Genomic DNA, 23,202 nt, shown 5'->3' on the forward strand with positions numbered 1-23,202 from the left:
CCCCCCCCCCCCCCCCCCCCTAAAGCGCCCCAAATCTACTCAAACTATATTTCCGTATACATACTATATACATTAACTATTAATTCCACATAGACAATAAACATGTATACATTGACAGCATTCAATATTGCCGCCTCTACCAAAAGGTAACCCAAACCGGAATTAAAAAGTTTTTACATCTGCGCCGCCTCCGAAAAAGGTGCATTGCATTTAATATGATGTATTTAATAATTTAACCAAATTCATCAAACGATGGTGAATAACAATGCAGCTTAAACAGAAATTATTTCACACTTTTCACTCCATTTTCCAATACTTTTACGCAATTATATCTAGAGCTAGTGCGTATTCATATAAATTAACTAGAAATTATTTCATACTTTTCACTGTAACTTTTTTGAAGTCGGTTAAATCTTTTTTCCAAAAAATTATTTTATCTCTCCCGCAGACTTTCACATAATTTGTCAATTTAAAACTTTGAGAAGATGAGTACGTTTTCATTTCATTGTGTTTTATAATATTTCTAAGGACACTCATTGACGCAGATACCTCTCCTCTCACAGGCTTTCAGATAATTTGTCAGTTTAAAACGCTGACAATATGAGTGCATTTTCATTATTTTACATTTTAAGATAATTCTTATACATCAAAACCTTGACCTTGCCTGGCCACGCCAAGCATTTAACTTCCAGGCCACGGACATCTAGGCAAATGTCTAAACAGTCTCAGTTTGTGGTTGATACATTATTTAGCTTCTTCATTTCACCGCCAAAGTTCGGAGCAGTCAGTTTACATGAGTTGCCATTAGAGTCTGAACATCTGCACTGTTGAACACAGCATTTAAGCTGCGCATAGTTGGAAAGCACCGAATTTGATATTATGTTACACAGTGTCACCTTGCACTTTACTGGAAAAGACCTTCATGTACTGGCTGCTCATTTCAATTTCACATCTTTTTCTACTTTCTTGCATTTTTTAAGGGGGATACTGTTGTATGGGCGTTTAGGAATATTTCAATTTATTAGTTATTTATGAAAATTAAACAAACATGTCTTGCTTCGAACAGTTATGTTTAATGAATGCCAATTAAATATATAATTTTAACAGTAAAATGTTATTTTTGTTTCTAAAACAAAATTTATAACCAATCAAATCAATTATTTGTTTTAAGAGTAAGTGATTTACACCTCAGCAATGGTTTTACATAACAATGATCTTGTGCATTGCTTCAGTTACAACACTGTACAATATTGAATTTTGGCGCGTTAGTTAATTTAATAGAATCCCGCCGAGGGGAGCCATCAGGACACACAACACCTTCCCCCTTATTCAGAAAGATCTTTCCAATGGTAACAGCTTTACATAATTTCTTTATAATGAAACATTATCAAGACGCCCCTTTCTGCTCTTTCCCGCTCCCTCTCACGACAACCAACCTACTCGATCCACCCGATTTACCGTAGAGCAGAGATGGACCTTATTTAGATAAAAAAATTATTCAAATAGAAAATTGAATAAAGATACATAACTTTATCTTTATTCGATGACTGCCGGATAAAAAAACGTATTCGAAGTAAATGTACTCAAAGGATAAAGATAACTTAAATTGTTTTTATTCGAAGGCTAAAAATACCTGCTTTATCTGCAGAAAGTTTCAATCGTAAGATACTTTTCGCAGTTTTAACTTTATCCGACGGGTAAAGATACCTGCGTTAACTGCAGAGAATTTCACTCGTTGGGTAGTTTTCCCATTTTTAACTTCAACCGACCGCTAGAGGTAACTGGTTTCTCCCCGAGAGTTTTAACCCTAAGATACTTTGCCGCACCGAGACCGCGACGCTCCAAAGGCAGAACGCCTGAACGAGCAGTACTGTACGTACCAAGCATTAATATACCGATTTGCCGTTCAAACGCTCTCGTTTCATTTTATTGTATTCCCGGCATATATTCCGCCAACGGAGCCCGTTCAAAGAGAACGACCACGAGATCCCTTTGAGAACGCGGTCAACTCCGTCTATCCCCTCTCAGAGGCTTCCGGCCTCGAGACGTGGGACATCCTTGGTCGCTGAAAGACGTGTCTGTACCGACAGCCGTCTTCGGGCCTCCACGGCCACTCGCCCCGGAAAAAGAGGTTTGCTCGCGCTGCCGATTCGACCCCCCTGGGGCATCTCCCTCTAGCAGTCCACTTCCCGCAGTCCGACTACCCGCCGAATTCCTGTGCAAGGGTTCGTACACCCTTAGAATCGCGATCTAGAAGCGTGGGACTACCGATACCGTACCCCGCCCCCCCTGCGGCGAGGACTCGGCCCTACTCCTACGACTACCTCCATATTATACTCAGCGAACCCCGGCGACCGGCTGAGTAGGCGCAACCCTTCGCGGCGGTTCGACCGCTACCGAACCACGTTATCGTGACAAAATTAAATACAAGTATAACATAGTTTTATAAATATGTTGCTTATTTCCCATTATTAAATTTATATAACAATATACAGACAATATAGAGTTCTCTCGCAATGCGAATAGTAAAACGCTACAAGGTTCGGGCCGATATATTGGCTCTGGCACTTCTCGCCAGTGCAGCAAGGGCCGATATATCGGCTCCCGGCACTGAAAGAGTAAAAAGAAAAATGTATGACCGCGGGTATTTTTTAAACTTCCTACGATACTGAACCATACTGAAAAGCGTCTTTAGACTACTGGCACACACCGCAGCAGAGACGATAGCAGCGCTGCAGTGGACAGCGCGATAGCGAAGCAGCCATATTGTCATACAAATTTTTTGCCAGCTATCTAGTAGTTCTCCTACTGTCCGTTGGTGGCGCCAGCTTACTATATAGTAGTGGGCCTAAAAAGGGGTTCGCGATTTTTCGCTTTTTGTTCTTATATTAGCGTATTTTGGGTTGAATAAGGGCTTATTCGAAAGAGGAAGGTCCAACGAAGGATGCTCTGGTCATGATAGAACGATAGTGTGTTGATATTTAATAATATGAGCGTCCAAAGTTGAACAAAAGTCGAGCAAAACACATCCGTAGAATGAAAGTATTTTTAGGTTACTAAATGGATTTTATGACTCAAATGATGACCAGAGCACCCTTCGTTGGACCTTCCTCTTTCGAATGAGACCTCATTCAACCCAAAATACGCTAATATAAGAACAAAAAGCGAAAAATCGTAAAAACATTCCCAAAGACGAGTTCCGCTATTTTGACGATAATGTAGAGCAAGTTACGTCACAAATTTAGTTCAGACAATCGATAGGAGATGGCGCTTACTGAGGACGACTGCTAACGTGAATTCGATACAATTGCGATGTTGCCGTTCTCACAACAGCGTCTCTCTACACTGTTGCCATTTCACTGAGGTCGAAATCGCGCTTAGCATCCCGATCCCGTATCCTTACATTTGCCAGCGTCGACTCTCAGTCTCTCTTCCTTCTTCATCGAACTGTTTCTTTCTACTGTCGTCGTCGCTTCAAAACTCTAGCTTTGCGCTGGACGCGTTTCGATCGTGGTAGCAGTCACTTATTTTTTTTTTATTTTTTCTTCCGTTTGTATCATGTATATTATGGAAACTACCTTTTTATATATTAATATTATTTTTATACAATATAGTTCGTAAATATTATATATTATAGTTTGTAAATAACAATTTAATTATATTAAACAAACATTGCACAACTTCTTTCTTCTTTTTTTCCCTTTTCTTTCTTTCTTTTTTTTCTTCGTTTCTTTTTTTCTTCCTTCTTTTTCAATGAGATAAAAAACATAAAAATTGCACAATATTCTATAAAAATAATCTTAATATATAAAAATGTAGTTTCCATAACAAGACAGGTACAAACGGAAGAAAAAGTAAACAAAAAAATAAGCGACTCCTACCGGAATCGGACCGCTTCCAGCGCAAAAGATTGCCTTCACAACATGGTACTCTATCGACTGTGCAACGCTGCTTCTATAATACCTCCGACTCTTATATAGTTGGCACTCGTCAATCAAAATTTAGCTATTTTTAAAAATTTATTTCTCGAAAAGGAAAGAGAGTCGCGCCTTGTCACTTGCAGAGATTGTACTACATACCCTTCTTTACATATAAAAAAAATTTGATTAAATAATTCGGGGGACACTAGGTGATGTCTCCTTGTAAGCTATGTGAACGTGGGACCTGACTTAAAAAATTAACTTTTTTTACGGAAAGTGATAGTATTTCGTTTGTAGTTTCATCAATTGATACATGAAAAATAATTGTAACAACCTAATACTAAAATCGAAACAAAACACTATCATTTTCCGTAAAAAAAAGTTAATTTTTTGGCAGTTGGGTGTCAGGTTCACATACTCTAGTAGCACAAAATATTGAATACAGATTCATCCAATAAAAGAGATTGAATCTCATTTTAATATTTAAATATACATATGATGTTTATTCTAGATTTAGAAAAAAATATTCTTTTTTTTAAGTACAAAATGAATATCTATTCAATATTTAGAATGGAATATTTCTTCCCAAATATAAAATACATATTTATTTGATATTCAAAACAAAATATTTTTTCACGAATTTAAAATAGGTATTCATTTGATTTTCGCAACAAAATATTTTTTCACGAATATAAAATAGATATTTATTTAATATTCGCAACAATATATTTTTTCCCGAATATAAAATATATATTAATCTGATATTCAAATTCCTACCGAGGTAAAAAAAATTAAAATAACTTGGTTTGATTGAATCCAATCACAAGAGATAAAGTAATAAAAGTAAAATCTATGAATAAATGAAACACAATATAAAATTGATTTAATTTTTTTTTAGAATCTCTTAATTTTCAAGATTTATTCAACATTGCCCGAATATTCAATACGCATCTTATAAACATAAATTTCACATTATCCGAATATTTTTTAAACGCTTCTTTTAAAATATTTATGGGAAATAGGAAACATTAATAATGGATTTTTCAGGATATGTAGGTATCAGTTTTTATAATCATTTAGTATCAACTCAAAAAGTAATTTGTATTAAACTTCTTTATTTTTATAAATGAAATCAGGGTGTACAGGGTGTATAAAAATGATTGGTCACCACTTTCAGGGGTTATTGTACACATCTGGATCGGTGGACATTTGCAAAAAAAGCCGTCCTCAAAATCCATTATGACCTCGAAATTTGAGGTCAAAGTTTTTTTTAAGTTTAAAAAATTCTACTCGGCGAGTAGGTAAAAAGCTTCAAAGGAGCCACATGCCGGAGACGAACCGTTGTCGCGTAAAAAATTGTTAAAGTTTCCCAAATTCTCGATAGCGCGGACCTAGCTCCTATTTGTATATGCACGTGCGATGATGAAGTGTGACCGCACTACACAAACGTAATATGCAGCGCGGAACAGAATACTACTACTTCCTACGCTGAGCATTCGGAATCACTCAAGGAAGAAGTATACAGTATATGTTGTTGAGAAGAAACTATACTGTATGGCAATAACGAGCAGCTCCATCTAGTTTTCCTCTGCTGCCGCATATCTAATGGTAATACCATTTCTATGCAGAGAGTAGCTGCTGTAATACCGACCTGCCGAATCGGACAGGTCACGTGCCGTGTCTACCCCCTTAAACAGTTAAACTAGGTATTGCCTAGGGAATAATTAAATTTGTAAGTTACATTTATTGCGTAACGCGTCATGCGGTGATAGGGAATTTTCTGACGTGAGTAAGGTGCCCGTGGAGCGCTGAACCGCTCTGCCCGGAGAGGCGCGTGAAATAAAATTCGAAATACTTTTAAGAACAAGCAAAGACGTTTATTATATCGACTCGTTTGGCTTAAAAATCGTTTCATAGTTCGTTCCCCGAGGTTCGATTACGATTGATCTCTCTGGAAAAATCTTTGCTCGATTTGCTGCTTCTCTCCCTTCTCCGGAAGATTCCCAATCCTCCCTTCTCCGGAAGATTCCCAATCCTCCCTTCTCCGGAAGATTCCCAATCCTCCCTTCGGATTGTCTTGGTCCAATCGGGGGTTGCGCCCTACTCCTTCTATCGGTGATCTTCATCGATCTCAGGGCTACATGTGAAAAAGGAAAACGCGGAGGTCTAGAGAGAGAGAAAACGCGCCAGCGAGACACAGCAACCCTTAAGAAAATTTATTACCCTCTTGAAGAAGTCGCCGGAAACGCGAACCGAGGTACAGCGCGAGTTTGTTATTTTCAAGGATCCTACGAGCTGGAACAAAAGCTAACTCGACTCGAATTCTAAAGAAATGCATTCCAACGGAAACGGCGATTCGACGTGGCCTATAATGAATTTATTAAGTATTTTCAGCGAACGTTCCCTTTTCTCTCCTAACTTTCGACTTTCCCACGCATGATCACCCACGTCGAATGTTTTAACAATGTACGTGGCGGTTCGTTGATTTAATGCGTTAATCCATTTGAATTCCGCTCCTAATTTTAATATAAATATATACTACATGCGGTAGTGTTTAAGCTATTCCGCGTTGTGGCGCTACATGCCATGAAGCTAAGTTCACGTGATAGCGTAACACATTCATCGAAAAATTTGCACATTTGTAATAGAATTTTAATATTACACTCTGCGAGAAGAGGTTTAATGTCCAGTGGTGGGTACTGTTTATACTGTTTTAATTTTTCGATAAGTGTCATTCTTTGAGATTGATATAACGGACATTGCCAAAGAACATGATTTAGGTCTTGTAAGATATGGTTACAATTGCAATTAGCTTGATTCGTAATCCCTACACGCGCCAGTGATGCCGCAAGATTATAATGGTCAGCTTTACACCTATTAATGGTTACTATAACTTTTCTTGCAATATTTTTATTGTGGAACCATAAAGCACGGTTTTTGCTTTGTGCTGACATAGCGTTTAAAATACACTTTACCTTTCTCTAGACCTTGACTTTGATTGTGCTTTTTGGTATTGGAAATAGCATTATACTTATGCAATTCTCTAAAGTCTGTATGAGGGATTAGTATAGTTTTATCCGGTTCAAACAATGTGGCATTCTTGGCTAAGTTGTCAACATCTTCATTACCATGAATACCTAAATATGACGGAATCCAGATGAATTCTATGTTACTATTATTTGAGCTTTTCTGTTTGAATTTGCTATTATCTTGTAGTCTGTGTCATACAAAGCTAGGTGATTATTTGTATACAACTTATTTTTCATTATATTAAGAGTATCTTCAATACACTGTTGAATAAGCCTTTTCCTTTTGTGTTTATATTTTTTAATTATTTGATAAAATAGGTGAATATTTATATTAGTTAAGGAATGTGTGTTAGAAAGAGCTTTGGATATAAAACAATTACCTAGAAATTTAGCCCGATCTTCAATAGAAGTGAGCTTTGATTCTTCTAGAATAACATTAATTGGAGTACTTATTCGATAGCGTAAAGCTGCACGAATGGCTGATAACTGTATTCTTTCTAATCTTAGAATATTCTTTTTTTGAGTTGGAAAATATACCAATAACCCATAATCAATACACGATCTAACAAAACTTTTGTATAATATGATTAGAGTTTCTGGGTCTGATCCCCACCATATGCCACAGAGAAATATAATTATATTTAATGCTTTTGTACATTTATTTTGAATGTAGTTGACGTGAAAAGTAAAGTTCAATTGATAAGCGAAGATAATTCCTAGAAAGCGAGCTGAGGCACTAGATTTAATTAACAATTCATCAATTTTTATTTCTGTTTCACCAGGGACTCTTTTATTTCTATTAAAATGAACCAAGACGGTTTTGCGCGCACAAAGTTCAAGGCCTAGAGATCTAAGATTACTTTTGATTATTGAAATTGATTTCTCAAGAAGATTTTTACACTTTTTAGGGAAAGCTAATTTAGAGTATAGAGCTATGTCATCGGCGAATTGTGATATAACCATATGTTTAGGAAGGTTTGATGCAATCGGAGCCACATAAAGCGTATAAAGAAGAGGACTTAATACTTCACCCTGAGGAACGCCTTTAGAAACTATCCTAATATCATTTTCTGTAAAGCTAGTGCAGATAAATCTTTCATAAGTGATAAATTTGATGAAGCAAATGAAGTTCTTAGAACAACCAATTGAAGCTAATTTAGCAATCAGTATATTGCATAACACGTTGTTAAAGGCACCCTGTACATCTAGGAACGCAGCAAGGGTGTCCTTTTGTCCTTTTTGTTTTTAAATCCATTTTCCACATACAAAGTTAAGTTGACCAGATTATCGATACATGACTGTCCTTTATGAAAGCCGGTTTGAGTTTTAGGCAACAGATTATGATGTTCACATTACCACTGCAAACGATTTTTAAGAAGGGTTTCGAAGAGTTTACAGACACACAATGTGAGCGAAATTGGGCGGACTTTAATGCTATCTGCTTTTTTTAAAAAATGGACATATGAAAGTTTCCAGTCTGATGGGAACTCATTTTTAACAAACATTGCATTAAATATGTCCAACAGAATCAATTTATACTTTATCAGCAAAGTGTGAAGAATTAGATAGGCAATGCCATCTAACGCTGAGGCCGATTTGCTATTTCTCAAGTCTAAAGCAAGGTTAAATTCTAATAAATCGAAAGGAGCATCGAGAAAAGCGTTACTTTTACATACAGGTGTATAATTTGGGTCCGAAGGCACGCATGGAGGACTTATTTTGTTAAGTGATATATTTATTTCATTTTCAATTTGTAGGTTTTTAGTTACATGTGTCGGTTGAGTATTGATCCATTTATTTTTGAAAATCTTGCATTTGTTCCAAGTGTACTTTGTGTTAATTCGGAAATTAATAGTTTCCGCAAATTTTTTAAAACATGTTCTTTTTTTTTAAAAAAAAGTTTTTTTCAATAAAGCAACTGTTCTTTTATAATTTATTAAGTTCTCCAAATTATGCGTACGTTCCCATAATTTGAATGCCTCTTTTCTTTGTTCTTTAATTTTGTCGCATTCGGAGTCCCACCATGGAACTGGATTTCTATGGTTAGAATTATTAACATTTTTGTTCTTTTTAGGGGTATTTTCTTTTACAGCACGCGTTATGGTTTCCATTAACATTTTATATTTTTCATGCAGTGAAGCCTGAACAAATTCTGAAGCGTAGAATTGATCAAATGCACTATCAAGGGCTTGTGCAACACCATCCCAGTTTGTTCGTACTGAATATAATTTAAACGATTTTCTGTGATATATATATTTTTCTACGTTTAAGTTAATATATATTGGAAAGTGGTCAGAACCCCAGGTTTTATCGTGTGTTGTAACTATTATTTTATTTGCAAAAGTGATTGAAGACAGTATAAGTTCGAGATTAGATGTTTTATTTCTATATAGATCTATATGGGAGAAAGAATCGGTATTATGTAAAAAAACATCGCAATTCTCAATAGACTGAAGTAATCTTTCTCCATTTGGATCATTTTGAGAGCAATTCCATGCTGTATGATGCGCATTAAAGTCACCCATAAATATGCAATTTTTGTTAGATAGTCTGGTGTTATTGATAATCTGGTCCCATTGTGTTTCAGAAAGATTGAAACCTGGATTTCTTTAGCAAATAATCAAATTAAAAGAAGGATTAACATTGTTAACATTTCTGCCACATATCTCGACTGTAGAGTCAGGAGAGCTCAAGCTAGTGAACTCTGTACATGCTAGATTTTTGCGAATAAAAAGTATAATACCTCCCCCACGTGCGTGGATTCTATCCTTTCGTTACCCTTCAACCAAGATTCTACACAAATAAAAATATCTACTTGTTTCAAAATAATATCTAATTCTTCTTTATGTTTATTTATGCTTCTTGCATTCCAGAATAGCATTTTTAACTCTTTAGCTGGATCTTTAGAACTTGATGTGTAGAGACTTTGTAGAGTTGGTGATGGTGTGTTCTGAGAGCTGACTATCATTCGTCCGAGGAAGTAGCTTCTTCAGTGTTACTGTAGGAGATTTCACGATTGTCAAGTTTTTTTATTGTTCTTGTGATACGACGCTTCAGTTTTTTTTGCTTTATATGATTATACACATTTTTTAACATTGCGATAAGTGAAGGGATGTCTTCGGAGAATTTAAGAGCTGTGCTTCTTACATCTGGATTTCCGTAGGATTCTGTAAGAAATTGTGCAAGATTGACAAAGTTGATGGGAGCGTTGACGGCGTTCTCTTGGAAATAACGTTCTGCTTCTTGAAGTTGGTGTTCAATATCTTCTGGAGGCTCTTGCGTTTTTATTTTTTTCTTAGGATGTTTTAAGGTGTATTTTTCTTTCTTAGCAGTTAACGGTTCACTATGATCATTATCTTCCTCTTCTATGGAATTTATGCTTACATTAGTGTTCTTAGAGGTTGAAGAAGTAGATAGTTGTCTCTTTAAAACAGGAATTTTAAATAAGTTAATTTCTTGAGCCGTTGAATAGAGAGTATTATCAATATTTGTCGTTTGTTCAGTTTCTTTAGGAGCTTTAATTTTTTCAGAGATAGATTGAGGTGACTGAAGATTATTACGAACCGTTGTTTGACTATTAGAGACTACGTTTTTACAATGTTTGGCCGGGTGGCCTTCTTTTTACATAAAAAACAGGAAAGTTTTTCAGTTGAGATGTAGATTCAATATGTAGTATTATCATGTTCAACTTGAATTGATTCCGGTAGTTTAACGACATCATCTTGCTCAATATAAACTTGTCTTCTAAAGTTAAGGATGTGTGAATATCCAGCGTCGTTCCAACCTGCTCTTATATAGAAAATTTGTGATTTGAGGTTGGCATTGTATTCACTTAATTTACTTTCTACAACACTATTGGGAATCACTGGATGCACATTTGACAGAATTATCCTCTTCGTTTTGGAGATTAGTGGCCTAAGTTCAAGTGTATGATTATTTATTTTAATAACTTTATGAATTTCTATTAATTTATCTGCTATTTCCTGGGAACCTAGATATAAGCACACTCTGCCGTGAGAAATTCGAGAAATAAATAATACATTTGTAGGGCCAATTTTCTGTCCAATAGCGATTGCATATTCTTTGATGGGTAGACCTTCAACAGAATCAGTGACGATTGCTTGTTCCTTTTTTGGGTAAACACTTTATTGAGCTGCTTTAGCATACGAAATATTCTTCATGTTAACTGATGATTGAGAGGATTCTTGAACACTTTGAGCATGAATGTCCCTGCTACCAGAAACATTCATGATGATAACTTTGTTTTACTTTTTAATTAGTTATAACTGTACCGGGTACAGTAAACTGTGTCCCGTTGTTGAAAACCTCTTGTTCACTCGCGATACTATGATTTCTGCACGTGCGTATACAAAATAAGTGCGAGCAACCGCTCGATCGCTCGTGTTTACAAACACGTTTTACTCTGACGAGAGTTCAAGCTCGACTCCCTGGTCATTGTTTATGATTCGACTTGCGCCGAAGTTAATTTTTAAATGTGCTCTTTTAAGCGACCTTAAAGTGAAGAAATTCTGCATGCTGAGTCACAATATGGCCGAACACTGATTTCACTCTGATTTGTTCTGTACGAATACGTAGTTTGTACATGCGGTGTTGCTATAATTATTATACCATTAACTATTTATAAATATTTAAATATTAATTTATGCCAATTAAGATTTCATGAATGTTCAAATTTGACTAAGTTCAATATTAGGATATTCGATTAATTGGCTTCCTAATCATGTTAATATAATAAATGTTCCTGTAATTAGTCAAAATAAAATTTGGTTTAATGGAAAAAATATACATGTTCCAATTTCATAATATTCAAATATAGGTAAACTTGTGACGTACCTCGCGTGGGCGGCCGGGAAAGCCGCTACTCGACACGCTCGGTCGCACAATTCCCACGCACGAATTTATTTAGAATAATTGGGCGCCAGTGCCCAGAGCACGCGTCCGTTACTTTCGTCCTTCCGGTTGCTCTACGGAGAGCGAAACTCAGGGGAGGTCGAAAGGGGGAAATAAACTTTGATCCGCGTACATTTGATCGGATTTCTTTATTCAATCGAAACCGACGCGGGGGAATTCCGCGGTACACACACCGTTGAGGAAAGGGGGTGGCGACTACGCGCCGAAAGGGATATGCGACGCAGAATTCCCGATACAAAAAGAAAGTATCCGACGGAAAGAAAACGAATACCTAACAGGCGCGACTTAACTCTATAGGAGACCACGCAAACAAATAGTCCGCCCTAGAATCAAATACAATCGAAAAAAAGATTACGCCGGGAATTAACAGTTTTGCGTTTCGAAGGGGCCCTCTCCTTCGAAACGCGGCGCGCCCTCAAACCGCGCAAGGTCACGCGGGAGATTCGCGAAACGGACGGAGGGAAGTCTCACGGAGTTCCCTCCGGTGGTGGTCCTGTCGCGGACGAAAAGGGGTGCTCCGGAGGACGCTCGCGGACACACACACACGATCCGCACTCTCGCACCCACGCACGCTACAAAAGGAAACCCAACCAATGGGCCCTACCTCAAAACCGCCGGTTCGGACTCCCTGGTTCCCGATTATGTCCCCGATGTAGCCTCTGGTGTGGACAGGGGGGGGGGGGTCACCACACTTGCGCAAAATTACAAGAAAAAGGACTTGGGGTTTCGCGGACCCACAAGGGCTTGCTCGCGTATTCCCGATCCGTCTTTGCTCATGGTTAACCGTTAATTTCACCGCCGGCTCGCGCTCTCCGCATCTAGAGCTGTAGGGGCTCCTCACGGTGTGCCACCACCATGACATCTTCAGGATTCCCCTCTTGGCAGCGTCGCTGGGCGATGGAAGTATCCTTCCCGAGGGTGGTCAGTCCTCTCGGTGGTGGCCACACCGCCGTCCTGGGGTGGAGGACACCGCGACCGGCGACTTGCCGCGCTCGCGCGAAGACGCGGCTCTATCCGCGAGGGGTGAAGGCGCGTGAAAAAGGGGGGTGTCCCTACTGACCGCGGTTCTCTCATGCCTCCACTCTCGCGGACCACCTCCGGCCTGGGGTGTCTGGCGAGGAGGGAGCAAGGCCCTTCCGGGGGTCAAGGTGCCTTCGTGACGGGTAGAAAAAGTCTGCCCCGTCACAAACTAACTAAATAGATAAATATAGGTAAACTAACTAAAATTAAATTGAAATAAATAATATCAATTTAAGAAATTTGTAACGCGAATTGTAGTCGCGACCCTTTCCTCTCGCACTCGCGCCCCACCACGCTTGGTCCTCCTTCCACACTGGCAGTTCCGACGGCCGCCGCCAGGCCGGAACCGCGCGCCACGCTAGTGCACGGCGCTCTCTCACTACTGAAAGTGGGGAGCGCCGTGCATAATTTCCGAGTCGCGCTGCCCAGGAAGGCAGAACGCCTGGGCGAGCGATACTGTACAGACATTAGCTCTCAGATTAAAGATCCATTTCGCCGCACAAACGCTCTCTCTTGTTTATTCTATAAACCCATACTGTCCTCTTCCAACGGGGCGCGTCCGAAGAGATCGACCAAAGAGCTCCCTTTTCGGACGCGGTGAAACATTTTAGCCTGCCATCCCACAACGAAGCTCGGTCTTCGTGGCGGGGGAATACCCCACCCGCCGGTAAGATGCTCACTGTCTGGACAGACGTCTCCGGATCTCCACGGCTACTCGCTCCGGGAAGGATACTCGTGCTAACGCTGTTTATCCGACCCCATTAGGGCAACTCCCGCCATAACTTCCTGTTGGATCGAAACAGATCCAAGTGTTTGAATATCGCGCGACCAGTTCGGTCATTGATAAACTTCTCAGACAAATGCTATACATGTCTGAAGTAATTAATGCCGCTGATTACGATCCGTTGTCGGTGTTAAAACAAAAAAAAAAAATGTTTAACATGAAATTTGCAAAAAGAAACCGAGTTTCGTACAATTGTATGAAGAGCATCAACTACGACACATCGTCTACATCGTTATTGAATTTTTACTATATTAAAGAAATAATTTCAGTTCCGACGCTACCACAAAAATTGGTGCCTCCTATGAGGTGTGAAGTGCTCACCAGGAACTCAATATTGAAACAAAGAGTGCAATCCGAACGAGCCACAGCTGACATACTTGGGATTCACTATCATTAAAGGGACGTCGTCTTCACCCTCCCAGATACCTCACGCTTGGTTGTCGCCTGCAGTCTACGTATCATATTAAATATCAGATAAGCCGTTTGTTCTGTTAACTACGTTATTAATTTGTTTGCATTTTGAGTTACATTTTCTTTAATAATAACGACGCATAAATTTTAGACGAGCGTGAACGAGATAGTGCGTGAATACAGAGGATAACGGACATTCACGCGTATCCTTTAATTAGGGACAATCGAATATTGTGACGAGGTTGTTCAGTTTCGTTCTTTCATATCGCATTGATTATATTAGCATCACACTTCACATTTTCAATTAATCAATATGTCAAATCGCATAACCTTTATTACTCAGATGCGCAAAACGCTCAAAAGTCAAATAACGTCTTTGCGTACTACCCTTGAGCAAGGTAAAATCGACAATACAAACGCTAAGCTTCGTCTTAAACGCGTCACGGAATTATTTAACGCGTACGAGGAGCTCCATGACGAACTTGCATTATTAGACGACACTAACGAAGGGTTAGAGCAAATGACAGAAATACAAGACAATTTTTATGATATCGCAGCGAAAATTGAAAACATGCAGAGCGCAGGCGGGTCTCGTTTCAACGATACGGTCGGGAACAATCCTCTTGGCAATTCGACTTTTGTCGAAAGACAGCGGCAACTCAAACTGCCTGTTGCAGAATTACCTAAATTTGACGGAGATCATAACAGATGGCTTTCATTTAGAAACACTTTCTTAGCTATAGTCGACGCATATACCGACATTAGCAAATTGAGCAAATTTTTATACGTGAAGAATTCGCTCACGGGCGCGGTTTAAAACAAACTCGCGCGTTTTGATGCCACTGCGGAGAATTACAAAACCGCATGGAATTTATTAGTCGATTCGTACGAGAAAAGACACATTATGGTATCAAAGCATTACGACGCCATCCTCGACATCCCTCGATTGACCATCATGACTCCGGAAGGGTTGTCGAAAATTATTGATGAGGTCCATCAACATTTGAACATGCTCGAATCGCTACATGTTCGTAGAAAATGGGAGGAATCTCTCAGTCTCGATATTCTTCCCGATCTCAATCAGTTCTGTAAATTTGTCAGCGAGACCGCGTTCAGGCTCTGTACATTAGAACACGATGCCGCTCGCGATAGAGACGAATCACGTGGAAAACGTCGATTTGATCGAGAAACGCAATCATCGAAGGCGCGATGAACTGATTTAGGAGTTAAAACGTTAGTTACTGAAGTTTCTTCCACTTGCGCTCATTGTCGTGGAAATCACTTCATCTATAAGTGCCCCGTGTTCGAAAGACTAAACATTAAGCAGCGATGGAAATGTGTAAAATTAAAAAGGCTTTGTCGTAACTGTCTTCGTGTACATCAAGGTGTATGTAACTCGTCCCGTTGTAAACGATGCAGTCGATTTCATCCCACACTCCTACATTCAAATATTCTAAATCAAACCGCATCACATTCGGGATATTTGCCTAAGAAGGAGTCGATTGAAACACCTGGAATTAATAAATCACAATGACTAGGCGAAGACACGTTTTCTACCATTTCGCGTGCATCTCGGTCTCAATTAATGATGAGGGCCATTGTATGCGCTCGTGACACGAGCGTTAGATTCATTTGTGACGTGGGACACAGATTCCTGCGTCACAGCTTAAATAATTTTTAAATATTATTATTATATATATTTTACTTGCCTATCGGCAAGGTCAGGTCTTTGTCACAGCAGTCCCGTACGGGCCCTGGCTCGTATGTGAATTTCTATGTCCTTTATTTTAGTTAAGATTTGGGATTTCAAATGGATGCGAGCGGTTAATTCAACTATAAAAATGTTCTATTGTTAACATGGCACTGTAATATTTATTCAATTAATATTTTCGTGGTATTGATTTTAATAATACAATGAGTTATGTGATTTGGATCAAATGTACGTTTGATCGACAAGATTTAATATATACACTTTCCTTCCTTATAATCTCATACAGAAAATATACATATGAAATCGTCGAAAATTCAGTTACGCATTTAATAAAGAAAACAATGAGGAAAAAAAAATACATATATATTTGTTCCTGGAATATCAGATAGGGTTACCCCGGAAATGAAATATATCATTTATTGATATTCCAGAAACCAGAAATTGTGGTTTCATATAATAAAGAACACAATAAAATTGTAGTTTCATATAATAAAGAACACAATAAAATTGTCGGAATAATATTTTTGAAAATATGAATGGAAATACCACCCGAGAACATCAATGAGGGATTCCCCGGAAATGAAATATCATTTATTGATATTCCGAGTGGTCACAATAAAATACATCTATAAATATTTATACAAAAAATATTCCTTGGAAGAAAAAAATCAACTCACCACTAAATCTCTTTACAATATAAATCGAGTAAACGCTGATCTCGACTTTGTGCGTTGTTCGAATCGCCCTGTGGTTGAAGGAAAGCACACACACGTGAAAGAATTATAATTTACGTAATCAAAAGCGAAATTACTATTTACAAAAAGGAAAAAGAAAATCTAAATCTAAAATGCTTTAAATAAATTAAAATAAAATTATTTTAACGAGGAATAAGAGTCCTTGCCTATCACTCACTTTTCACAAAATGAATTTAATACTGCAACTCTGCTCTGAATTATTCGCCCGGACTAATATCACGCTTTCGCGACTGTACGGTGAGAAGTGAGAAGGCTCGTGCCTTGCTCGACCACGTAAACTCGATGGAACGTTCTAGAAGCTTTGGAGACAAAGGATCTTAGAACCGCGTGATCGTCGCCAGTTTATAGAAAAAGTCTTCAAGATTTCGCGACTCGGTACACGCAAGAATTTGGTGTTTACGAGTTGTACCGCGTCTCGCGCCTCGCGCCTCGCGCCTCGCGCCCACCAAACCGCTCGATTCGTCCTAGCGACAACGTGCGCGCGGACGAATCACGCAGCTATTCGAGTTACAGCTTCGGTATTCGGAGCGTACATGGAGAAGAAATAGCAAAATAAAGGTTTAACCTAAATGCGCGATATTTACATGTCCTTCTTCCAATGATATTTGTAACCGTGATATTTGAACGCGATGGTAATATTCGGTGTGCTTATCTTTCCAACAATTGTACATGTATACGCCACTGTTACATTTCATGATTTAACGCCTTTCATTCGTAACAAGCAACGCATTTAACGTATTTACAATACTAAACCTATTAAAATATTAACAATTGAACATATTTACAAACTTTATACAAGGTGCGGCACTGCCAGCAGGGTGAAAATGGCGTGACGACGTTGATTTCAAGGAAGGAATGTGTAACTTTATTCAAAAATGAATTTAATGAACTACTGTCAAAGGCTAGGTTTGTGTTCGATTAGAACGAATATGGGATGGTAAACCATCTCGAACACATCCCTGCCGACGAAATCAAGAAAAATAAAAATGAAAATATCGGCACGTAACACATTGAAGCGCGAGCTTTACTCAATACCTGCGCGACGACACGTTTCGTGACTGAAGAATTCGCGAATAAACTAAAGCTTTCTAAGCGCGCTTGTCCTATTCGAATAAGTGTTGTCAATGGAATGAACACCATGTCTAAGAACAGCGTCGAAATACATTTTCGCTCTATACACAGCGATTTTTCAAAGAATTTTACTTTTTTGACTCTTCCTAAAATAGCTGATTTCGTACCAGATGAAAGTTTTCCGCGGGAGCTAATTGAAATCCCAGCCAATTTAAAACTGACTGATCCCCGTTTCCATATACTTTGGCCAGTAGATATGTTATCATTGGTTTCAGTTGGTCAAATTAGTTTGTCGCGTGATAACTGCGCCTTAGTTTTACAAAAAACTCAGGTTGGGTGGTTGCCGGAGGTTTAAACGGCAAAGAAAAAAGTTCTGTAGTTTCTTGTAATTTAACCAATTTATACGAACAACTGACGAAATTTTGGGTAATTGAAGATGCAAATTCTAAGTCATCAAAGTCATTAGAAGAATCCTTATGCAAAACCCACTATACAAAAAATACGGTACGCAAAGAAAACGGTCGATACGTTGTACGTTTACCTTTTCGAAATAGTAATCGCGATCTCGGAAATTCACGCTCGCAAGCGTTAAAAAGATTTTATTTTCTTCAGCGAAAACTAACTGCGAATCCTAGTCTCAAAACGGAATATCACAAGGTAATGCAAGAATATATTGATATGGGACACATGTCCCTTGTTAATTGCGAAACGGAGGACGGTTATTACCTTCCGCATTATGCGGTAACCAAGGTGAGTAGTGTTACCACCAAGGTGCGCGTAGTATTTGACGCGTCGGCAAGAACACACAAGGGCATTCCTTTGAATAGCGCTTTAATGGTCGGTCCCACCATTCAGCTCGCGCTTTTTGAACAACTGTTGCGATTCCGCTCACATGTTTATGTTTTAACGGCCGACATTGAAAAAATGTACCGGCAGGTCTTGATCCATCCCGAAGACCGTTTATACCAACCCATTCTGTGGTATCATAATGACGAAATCAGGGTTTGTGGACTCAATACCATGACTTTTGGCGTATCTTCTTCTGCGTTTCTAGCGATTCGTACAATATCTCAGCTAACAGACGATGAAAGTACGAAATTTCCATGTGCTTCGCAAATACTAAAACGCAATTTATATGTAGATAACTTATTAATGGGTGCTAATTCTCTTGAAGAAATATTACAAATTCGCAACGAAGTAATTGAACTTTTAAGGAGCGGCGGTTTCAACATGCGTCAATGGGCCTCTAATCACCATCACGCGTTCGATAATATTACTGAAAAAATGTTCGATCTAGACCACGCAATCGAAGAAAATCCGATATTAAAAACACTAGGAGTTGTTTTGAACTCCCAGTTAGATAAATTCATTTGCACCGTAAATTCAATCGACTTATCCATCAAAATTACCAAACGGAGTATTCTGGCTAATATCGCAAAAATTTGTGACCCATTAGGCTTGCTAGGTCCTATTATTTTATCCGCAAAGCTGATAGTGCAAGATTGTTGGAAGATTAAGATCGATTGGGACGAAGTGGTACCCCAAGAATTGTATTCTAGATGGAGTGTGTACGCTAGACAACTCGAGTTCATTCGTGATTTGAATGTTGACCGCCGACTTTTAAACGAAAATCCAATTCAAATTGAGATCCATGGTTTCGGCCACGCTAGTAAGCGTGGTTACGCTGCATGTCTGACGGATTCGTTCTTGTTCGTCTAGCATGTTCTAAATCTCGAGTCGCTCCGATCAAAGAAATCACAATTCTTCGATTGGAATTGTGCAGTGCGCAAATTCTCGCTCGTCTTTATAAAGAAGCTCATCCTACATTTAACTTTCCGATAAACCGGATAATATTCTGGTCAGATTCCACGATTGTGCTACAATGACTTAAAAAATCACCACGTTTGCTGAAAACTTTCTAGGCAAACCGTGTTGCAGAATTTCAAGCTCTTGATAACCCGATCGAATGGCGGCACATACGAACTAACGACAATCGGGCAGACGCTTTATCGCGAGGACAGAGTCCTTCGGAATTTCTACAAAACCATAGTTGCTTCAGAGGGTCCACCTGGCTCGAGCAACCCAAAGTCCAGTGACCTATTAGCGTTGATTTCCCTATTTCAGAGCTACCAGGATTGAGAAAAACCATATGTTTCATTTCGACCACATTCACCAACGATTTCTTCGAACGTTTCTCTTCCTATTCAAGATTATTAAACGTTGCGTCTTATAGTCTTCGATTCTGCAGTTACAGAAGCAATTCTAAATTCTAGGCCTTTATGCTCGATTAGTACTGATCCCAACGATCCTATTGCGATGCCTTAAGATATGGAGATTCCTTACGAAGGCCCGTCAAGATTTTTAGAAAAGATGGCAATTGGAGTACTTGAGCGAGTAACAAAAGCGACAGAAGTGGTTCAACGATAACGACAAGCTTGAACCTAAATCCATTGTCCTTATCATCGATAAGAAACAACCCTGCATGAGATGGCAGCTAGGAGTGGTCCTTGAAGTTCATCCCGGAAACAATGGAAACGTACGAGTCGCTACTATAAAAACGGCGCAGGGAACATTTAAAAGAAATGTTACACAGTTGTGTCTATTGCCGAATGTAGCATAATATTATGTATCACATCTCAAAATATATACCAACACACGACAAACACCTTATTTTTTCTCGATTCTCTCGCAACGAGGGGGAGCATGTTGGATCGAAACAGATCCAAGTGTTTGAATATCGCGCGACCAGTTCGGTCATTGATAAACTTCTCAGACAAATGCTATACATGTCTGAAGTAATTAACGCCGCCGATTACGATCCGTTGTCGGTGTTAAAACAAAAAAAAAAATGTTTAACATGAAATTTGCAAAAAGAAACCGAGTTTCGTACAATTGTATGAAGAGCATCAACTACGACACATCGTCTACATCGTATTCGAATTCTTACTATATTAAAAGTACGCAATTAACATAAAATGATAACGCATAACACAAAATTATATGAATTATAAACGCTGCCGTTAAACGGTATTGCCGATGACGATTCAACGTCGTCATCCGAATCATAAACGCTACTATTAATCGGTATTACCGATGACGACTCGACGTCGTCATCTGAATTATAGCGATCATGCATGATTTGTAGAATGATTATGCCATACGCAGGCATTCTGGCATACGTACATAAATACACAATTTACACAATCATATGTATGCATGCATTATTTAATTTTAAATATACTTTACGAGGTTTTTGGCCGCAAGGTCTTTTTTCCTCGGGGTTTACCCCCAAATATTGTTGTTTTTTATTTATTAACATGTTTATTTGCATTTCATAATTTGAATCACGGAACTGAAGAAATAACTTCAGTTCCGACGCTACGCTTCCTTTTCCCCGAAATCCTCCTACCCCCGAACGATTGTAGCGCGCCGCAGCGACAGAGGCCTCGAGATACCCATGACACCGCATTGTACCGCGCCGAAACTCGCGACACCGGGAAACCGATATCTAAAGACGCGGTAGCGTCTCGACGCCAAGTACATGAAAAAATAGCCTCCCCGTATATGCCTGGCGCTGGCGCTACCGTGTATCTTTTACTCGAGAAAACGCGATTCCAACCTAACCCGAAATTTCTGTCATTAATATCTCGTCATGCCTGCTGTATTTTCTAAATCTAAAGGAATTTTTCTTATGTAAATCGCACATAAGTTTTCGAATAAAACCAAAATCAATCAAATCGGCCCACGAACAACAGAGATATCATAATATCATATCATGAATGTGTCAAAATGGCAGCATTTTTCTTTTCCTTTGACAAGGAATTTTTCGTCAACACTTAGCCAATAGGAGCTAAGGCCATGTGTCGATTCGTCGACTCTCGGAATCAGTCGGCAAGGCTCGTCGGTCGGAATCGTAATATGGTTGTCACTCATGCCGCTCGTTCATTTCTAACCTGTGACTGTCAGTTTGGATTTGTGACATTTGGTTTCTTGCAACAAGACTTTCTGATATGTATTGTACGTACTTTTGAATACTTAAAGGACTGATACTGGAATTTTAGTACAATAAATTGTGCGTTACCAATAGTGGATCTCTTTGTACATTTTCCTACTTTATTTATTAACATTTAAATTTGTTACAACAAGATTTTCTGCCACGCATTGTGCATACTTGTGAATTTTATTCTAGTACAATACATTGTGCGTTACACATATTGGATCTCTTTCTTTATTTCTCATTTCGTGTTTAACATTTCAATTTCTAGCAACAAGACATTTTGCGATGAGTTGTGTGTACTTTGGAAACGTAAAAGACTGAAACTGGTATTATAATATAATAAATTGTAGGTTGGAAATAGTGTAGACCTCTTTTTTCATTTCACACTTCATTTTTAACATTTAAGTTTGTTACAACAAGACTTTCTGCCTTGCGTTCTGTGTGGTTTTGAAAACTTAAAGGACTGAATCTGGTATTGTAATATAATAAATTGTGCGTTATTCATATGACATTAATTTTATTTGTAAATAACACATACAATCTTTATTTTACTTGCAAATTAATATAGAGCTTAAAATAAAAATACATTTGTCTTTTATTATATTAAGCATAGAGTCTACAATATACATAATGTGTCTGAAGCCAGATATAGGAAAGAGACCAGCTTCAGTCCTTTAAGTTTCCAAAAGTATACAGAACGCATGGCAGGATGTCTCACTGCAAGAAATTCGAATGTTAAAGATAAAGCAAGAAATGAAAAAAGAAATCCACTATTTGTCACGCATAATTTATCGTATTGCAATATCAGTTTCAGTCCTTGGAATTTTCAAAAGTGCACACAATGCATGGCAGAAAGTTTTGTTGCAAAAAATTTAAATAATGAGAAAATGATCAGAGATCCACTATTTGTAACACATAATTTATTGTAAAACAATAATATAGAAAAAGAGAGCTCAGATTTAGTTCTTTAAATCCTCAAAAGTACGCACCACACACGACAGAAAGTCTTGTTCCCAAAAATTTAAATGTTACTAATAAAGTGATTACAATAATATAGCAAATAGGCGATCAGTTTAAATCCTTTAAGGTTTCAAAAGTACACGGAACCCATTGCAGGTAGTCTCATTGCAAGAAATTTATTAAAGAAGAAATGAGAAATGAATACAGAGATCAACTATTTCTAACGCACAATTTATTGTATTACAATACAGTTCATACGTTCACAGAACGCATGGCAAAGAGTCTTGGAACAAATTTAAATTATGAGAAAATGAGAAAATGATCAGAGATCCACTATTTGTAACACATAATTTATTGTATTACAATAATATAGAAAAAGTGAGGTCAGACTTAGTCCTTTAATTTCTCAAAAGTACCCACGACACATGACAGAAAGTCTTGTTGCATTTAAATGTTACTCATAAAGTGATTACATTTTTTTTTCATAAATTTCTTGCAATGTGACTTCCTGCAATGCGTTCCGCGTACTTTTGAAACCTTAAAGGATTCAAACTGATTTCCCATCTTCTATTATTTGAAGTCATTCACTATAGAAATTATCTTTGTAAAAAG

General features: G+C 38.3%; 2 protein-coding genes and 1 long non-coding RNA gene across 3 annotated transcripts in view; 2 read left to right on the top strand and 1 right to left on the bottom strand.

The window, feature by feature from the left end:
- LOC128889223 (uncharacterized) overlaps window positions 1–23,202 on the bottom strand; it is a 240,123-nt gene that overhangs the window by 139,141 nt on the left and 77,780 nt on the right. The gene's annotated exons all lie outside the window — the stretch shown is intronic.
- On the top strand, window positions 6,386–9,697 carry LOC128889257 (uncharacterized). The gene is made up of 2 exons (XR_008460401.1): window positions 6,386–6,803; window positions 7,858–9,697. It is a non-coding gene; the product is annotated as an uncharacterized LOC128889257 (long non-coding RNA).
- LOC128889589 (uncharacterized) lies at window positions 18,294–19,352 on the top strand. The gene has a single exon (XM_054147314.1). The coding sequence runs from the start codon at window positions 18,294–18,296 to the stop codon at window positions 19,350–19,352; it is 1,059 nt and encodes a 352-aa protein (XP_054003289.1).

This window comes from Hylaeus anthracinus, unplaced genomic scaffold, assembly GCF_026225885.1.
Source record: "Hylaeus anthracinus isolate JK02 unplaced genomic scaffold, UHH_iyHylAnth1.0_haploid 11997, whole genome shotgun sequence".
Taxonomy (NCBI): domain Eukaryota; kingdom Metazoa; phylum Arthropoda; class Insecta; order Hymenoptera; family Colletidae; genus Hylaeus; species Hylaeus anthracinus.

Coding starts and splice junctions, on each gene's coding strand:
- LOC128889589 (XM_054147314.1), top strand. CDS start 18,294: ATGCAAGAATATATTGATATGGGACACATGTCCCTTGTTAATTGCGAA.